The 6,153-nt window shown below is 41.5% G+C and overlaps 1 protein-coding gene across 1 annotated transcript in view; it reads left to right on the plus strand.

Moving 5' to 3' along the window:
- The window catches only part of kif21b (kinesin family member 21B), a 61,613-nt gene that overhangs the window by 32,811 nt on the left and 22,649 nt on the right, over positions 1–6,153 (plus strand). The window contains exons 19-26 of the mRNA XM_020592982.1: positions 3–182; positions 508–609; positions 929–1,094; positions 1,944–2,004; positions 2,191–2,239; positions 2,893–3,137; positions 3,841–3,909; positions 4,035–4,145. Coding sequence (XP_020448638.1) covers positions 3–182; positions 508–609; positions 929–1,094; positions 1,944–2,004; positions 2,191–2,239; positions 2,893–3,137; positions 3,841–3,909; positions 4,035–4,145 — 983 coding nt within the window. The remainder of the gene's footprint in view (positions 1–2; positions 183–507; positions 610–928; positions 1,095–1,943; positions 2,005–2,190; positions 2,240–2,892; positions 3,138–3,840; positions 3,910–4,034; positions 4,146–6,153) is intronic.

The raw sequence follows: 6,153 nt of genomic DNA on the forward strand, positions 1-6,153 counted from the left end.
AGCAGGAAGCGCTTTCACATAAGAGGGAGGTACTGATGGCAGAGGGGGAGGGACCTGAGGCAGAGGACCGCCTCCTTCAGGAAATTAATGAGGAGATCGAGGTGCTGAATGCCAATATAGACTACATCAATGACAGCCTGTCTGACTGCCAGGCTACCATTGTACAGATAGAGGAGACCAAGGTACAAGCAGTTCATTCACACATATACAGTATGTCTTTTCATATTTGTGTGAACACTCTTTGGCATACTGCATTCCCTAACCCCTAACCATCACAACTAAATACCTAACCCCAACTCCCCAAACCTAATTCTAACCTTAAACTATAAAGTGACATCTTTACCCTGAAACAGCCCTTTGAAGGTTGTAGGAACTGGCAAAAAATGTTGACTCAACAACAGAGTAGAACTAAAATGTGTCCACATAATCACAGAAAGACATTTACAGACACGCACTTGCTGTGTGATAAGTGAGAAGGCCTCTTGGAATGATTGTGTTTTCCTGAAGGATGAGCTGGACTCGGTGGACACCTCAGTGGTGATCAGCTCCTGCTCCCTGGCTGAAGCACGCCATCTGCTGGACCACTTCCTGAAGGCCTCCATAGACAAGGTGAGTTAACAAAAATTATCATTATTTGAAGTGTTTATGCTTTGAGTCTAATGAAAATCACGTTTTAATGTCATTATATTTTGCTACTTGCAAAAGCATAATTGTGTTATTTATATTTATTGATGTAATGTCCTGAACTCAGTGTGAAGTGCACTGAATAATGGTTGCAGTGCTACCAAGTGTTTTTCTCTGTACTGCAAGATATTGCTAGGGGTGTGTTTATTGGCACAAAAAAGAATTGTATATATTTATGAGGTTGTATCCTTTCCTGCTGTGTGTTTAACCTAGTGTCACTGTACTGTACTTTGTGTGCGTATAGAGCTTACAGGTGGCTCAGAAGGAGGCTCAGATCAGACTGCTGGAGGGTCAGCTGAGACAGACAGATGTGATTGGCTCATCCCACAATCACATGATCCTTGATGCCCTGCGAGAAAAGGCTGAGTACATCCCTGAACTCCAGGCTCTCATCCACAATGTGCAGCAGGGTGAGGAGTGGTTTTTCTTCATATAATATGTTGCTTGTAACTTTTTCTCCCCATCATCCCTCTTTGTACTGGACTACATTATTTTTAGAGGTATCTCTATTTTTATCCTCCACAGCTACATATATGAGATGGTCAGAATATTAGGAACACCTTTAACACATGCCACAATAATAAACATATAACTGAATTTATACATGTATAACACTTTCATCAAAAACTGAAACATTTTGAGCTTCATAAACACAGATGTTAAGGCGTATGTCTTGTATTGAGGTGCATACAGTTGAATAGGTGTACCTAATAAAGTGGCAGGTGAGTGTATAAATCATCAGCATTATGTGCAGGACTTTTTTTCATGAGCATACCCGTACTCAGTAGATATGAAGTATGCTGCACACATCTTCTCAGCATCATTCTCAGCATCAGTGAATGCGTGATCAGCCTTGTGGTCTGTTAAAGAACGCCGTGAACACACATTCATTCGAATTACTTGCACCTGGCTTCACCTAGCTGCACATCCTCAACCTTGCCTAGCCTTCATGAAACATAAAGACAGGATGCTCTCACTAGACTCAGTCAAGTCTTGGGTTTTTCTTATTTGTGAAATAGCCCTCTGGTTGTCATTGTTGTTTATTTGTGTGTCTGATGTTTTATTGTCTTATCTGAATGCCTTGGCCAGGTCTCCCTTGAAAAAGAGGCTGTTAACCTCAGTGGGATGTCCCTGGTTAAATAAAAGTAAAAAAATTGAAACCGTGACAGTGGAAGAGGTTGTAGCGCATACTGATGTGCCGAGCGGTGGTTTCTGGGGGTACTGTAGGCTTACAATTTGTGTGTTTTGTGTGCTTCCAGAAAACGGTTATGCCAGCACTGATGAGGAGCCTTCTGAGTTCAGCCAAGCCTCTGACAGCAGGTGCGAGTGCAGTCTGCTCACCCACACAACAAGTTTTACGATCATTTACTGCGCTCTGGTGTAGTTGGTTTTCATCTGACTTAGTGTTCATCCAGTACCAATTTCATCTGAAAAACATGAAGTCGTTCTCTTATGTCTCTCTATACACGTCTGTGACCCCGACTCTTTATTTCTGTCTTTCTGCAGCATATCTCAAATGAAAGAGTCCAACAGCCAAGATGACTTCAAGTTAAAGGTACAGCAGTGAACTCTAGTTCTGTTAGAGATCTACATTTCATTTCAGACACTGGCTCTAGATTATTCCTGTTTCTTCTGTCCAGTTTTGCTAAATCCAGATTTTAACACAGCTTTTATTTTTCTTCCCAAAACAGCTTTCTTAAAATGTTTTTCTATCAGTACTGAAAACATCAGATGCATTAAATGCTACATTTTGTTAGACCCCCTTGTAGCAAAGTAGCTGCTGGTTTGGTTTGAATCCATAAGGTGGCAGTAAAAGCAAACACTTAAAAATGACCCTACTTCCCTAAGCGTTGCTGATGGAGGACTCTCTGATGTGACACCAGTTCCTGTTATCTTCTTGTTCATGCTGTGTTTGCTATTCTTTATTGTGTTTCTCAGTTCTTTCTTCACTCTCCAGCTTTTTGTTGACCCCACAATGGCAGCTGTCTTATTTGGTTTACTGTTTTCATATTCTCTTTGCCCTTTTCCCTGCTGGATGATGTTGTCAGTCTGTATCTTAATTTCCTCTTGTGCCCTAATTAAATCCAGCTTTTATCTTTATTTTATGCCCCAGTTTTTCATATCCTCTTTCATGTCCTCCTCCTTGCTCATTTCGTTCTTCGCTTCTGTGCTCCTCTGTAACACAAATGGTGCGCTATTTTCACCCAGATGGAGCCTCGTCTGTCGGCTCAGATGAAGGCGGTGTCGGCAGAGTATTTGGGCCCCGTCATTGATCCCTCTTCAGGCGGAAAACCGCAGCACATCACCAAGTCTTTGGCATCGCTGACTGACATCCAGGAGGATGGCCTGAGTCTGGTGACAGGCAGTCTGGGGCTCAGCCTGGCCCTACGAGACACGTACCACAGGGACCGGGGATCCCGCACCATCAGTCTGCCCATCAGGGGACACACATTGTACGTCATGAAGATTTGAACAAGTGTAGTGGAGGACCAGACATATGTATATATAAAATAATCAGTTTGTCAAATTAGTTACTGTGCAAATCTTAGGAATTACTTAGTAAATTAATTAACTAGATCATCTTACCTCAAATCCCCATGTTCATAAACATTTGTTCTGCTGACGTGTCCTTGACTAAGATCAGGAGCAGAGTCACTAAACATGAATGGCATGGAACCTAAACACAAATTCAGTTACTGAAATAACCTGAGGATAACTGCATAAACACCATGGAGAATATCACAAATATATCAACAAGAGATGAGAATATTCTTTTTAGTTGTATTCACTGATACCCATGACAGGGTTTTTAAAAATACTTGAGTATGTTTTCCTACTTCACATTTCCAAGCTAAAAGCCACTGAAAATCTGCCAGAGCCCTGACATTTTATAGGTTATAAAACTGCTTCAGGCTGGGAAAAGGAGAAGTCAGTGAAATTTGCATAAGTGCTTAGGGATGGAAAGCCTGTGTGATTTGATATTTAAAGAAATGAGTTTGCCAGTTTCTGTAATCTGCTAGAAATGGTGTTAAGTTGCATAAACTGTTGTTGTTTATAGAGTCCAGTTTACATAGGTGTAAATAATTCCTATGTGCTTATCACCTGTGCACTCCCTTGAATGTTTGTTTAGTTTGCCTGTGTGTTTGCGTGTGTCAGTCCCAGGCAGTCCCGGGGTTATGACACCTCCCCTATAACAAGAAGGAAATCTTACGACCGTGCATACAGGTACATGTAATGTTTAATTCGCAGTAATATATAATTTGCTTTCAGTGTTTTCCAGTGCTTTCTTTCTTAACTCTTCATGCCCGTCCTCAACTCTAACGCCCCTTACCCTCTCGCCCCCTTATCAGGCCCACTGACGGCTATACTCCCCCCTCCTCCCCTCCTCTGAGGACCAGGAACGACCGCAACGTCTTCTCAAGGCTCACCAGCAACCAAGCCCAAGCTTCTGCTCTGGACAAGTGAGTACTCTCCTGCACAGATACTTACAGAATAAAACAAAACTGAGTACACTCCTGTGCAACATCACTAAAATGTGAACAAACAGGTTAGATGACAATGAAAATGCGAGTGACAAAGTACAACCTCAGTGCAACAGAAGTCAGTTTACCTGCAACAATGATTGCACCTGAGATTTCCCATTTAATTACAAAGCCTGGGTTGTGTCTAATGTACACAAAATGGCAAGATTTAACTTTCCCAAAGAGCATTAAAAGAGGCCTGATGAATCCTGGCAGCGCCTTCTTTGGTCAGATGAAGCCAACATGAATTTGTGTGGATCAGATGGCGTCCAGCATGTTTGCTGTGTACCTGACTGGGACAGCCACAGTGATTGCGTGGTGCTGACTGTGAAAATGGAGGTGGGGTGTGCTGAACGAGGACTGCATGAGTGTAAACGTGTCAGGGAGATGACATTTCTATAAACCCAAATACTGAATGAGAAGACTGATTCCCAGTCTCCAGACTGTTTGAGGGAGAGGATGACAGTGATCCCAAACACACTGCAAAAATCACACACATTACTTTTTAAAGAAAATACTGTATGAGTACTACGAACTGGTCGAGTACTGTATGTCCCCTGACTTGAATCCAATAGAACACCTATTTTAAAGTGGAAGGTTGGGAAGCAAAACTCCTGCAGAGAGCAAACGAATAGGCTGATCTGTGAAGAATGGCAGAACATCTCCACAGATTTAGCCATAGACTGGTATCATCTATGGCCAGGAAGGTCGACTCTGTCATCAAAAATAAAGCTGGATTTAAAAAAAAAGTTATCTCACTACTAACTGACATTTCATTATAATTTGATTAAATGAATTTAATCAAAACATTAGTTTTTTTTCTTGTTTGTTTTGTTTTTAAAACTTGATTAGATTCAATCTTCTTGAGCTAAAAACAAAGAAAACTGTGTTAAAAGGACAAAATTTGCAATTAGTGACTAAGGTTGTGCTCAGTTTTGTTCACACACACCCTGCCTTTATCCTCTTTTGTCAGTCAGTTCAGTCAGTCAGTCCTTCTCTTCCAATGAAAGCGTTTTGAGAAGAACCTGCTTTTGTCTGTGGTAGACTTGAGCTTCTTAAGAGTGTGCTACCATCTCCAGAGGATCCCAACCTTAGGCAAAAAGCTGTATTTAGCAACACTAACAACAAGGTGTAATTGCACTGCGTTTCCAGTCTATTAATAGGAGTTACCAGGAAACAAATGCAAATTGTCAGGGTGGCTGCTCAGATAGTAAACACACTGTCAACACACTGACGTACATCATCTGCAGAAGACAGAAAGACAAATACAATTTAATATAATCCAATAAAAAAACAGACCTGCAATAATTCCTCCACATGATGCTTAGTTTATCTTTTTTTCGCGGGGGCAGTATGTCCGAGAGAATTTGATTCAAACTTATGGTAATTTAAGGCTGTGTTTTAAGTTGTGTTGTAATGTTAAACTGGCCTGTTTTTAATGTTATTCTTTATCTATTAAGGTTATACAGTGTTATGAACTCCTCTCGCTGTGTAAGTGTGTAACCCAGCCACGTGGATGGAGACACACAAAGTAGATACGAGACGCATGTTAATGTCACCTTCGACGGTGCAGAGTCGGGAGCAAACAATCAGCCTTTTCCCTTCCACCTCACGATCAATTCCTGCTTACTGCTCTGATAAATGTCAGCAGCTAATTTCAGTCCGCAGCTGGCTTTGCTCGAAAGTTGTTTGTTTTGTAATCTTTATTAATCCAGAACGTTCTTCAGCTTTATTGACCCTTAATTGTTAGCGAGGTATGGTTTGTGAAACGAGTTAGGGTATTGCGCTTGTGTGTTTGCTGTTTGTGTGAATATTTGTATGTGCCAGAGCCTGTGGGATCTCATTTGCTGGGGCAGTAAATGAGTTGGCTCTGGTCATCTTTTTATGCAGCTGTTGTCGTTGGTAGCTATTTTGCATTGACTCAGGGCGACACTGTGAGCTGCTTTTA

This window comes from Monopterus albus, unplaced genomic scaffold (genome assembly GCF_001952655.1).
Source record: "Monopterus albus unplaced genomic scaffold, M_albus_1.0 scaffold18.1, whole genome shotgun sequence".
NCBI classification, from domain to species: domain Eukaryota; kingdom Metazoa; phylum Chordata; class Actinopteri; order Synbranchiformes; family Synbranchidae; genus Monopterus; species Monopterus albus.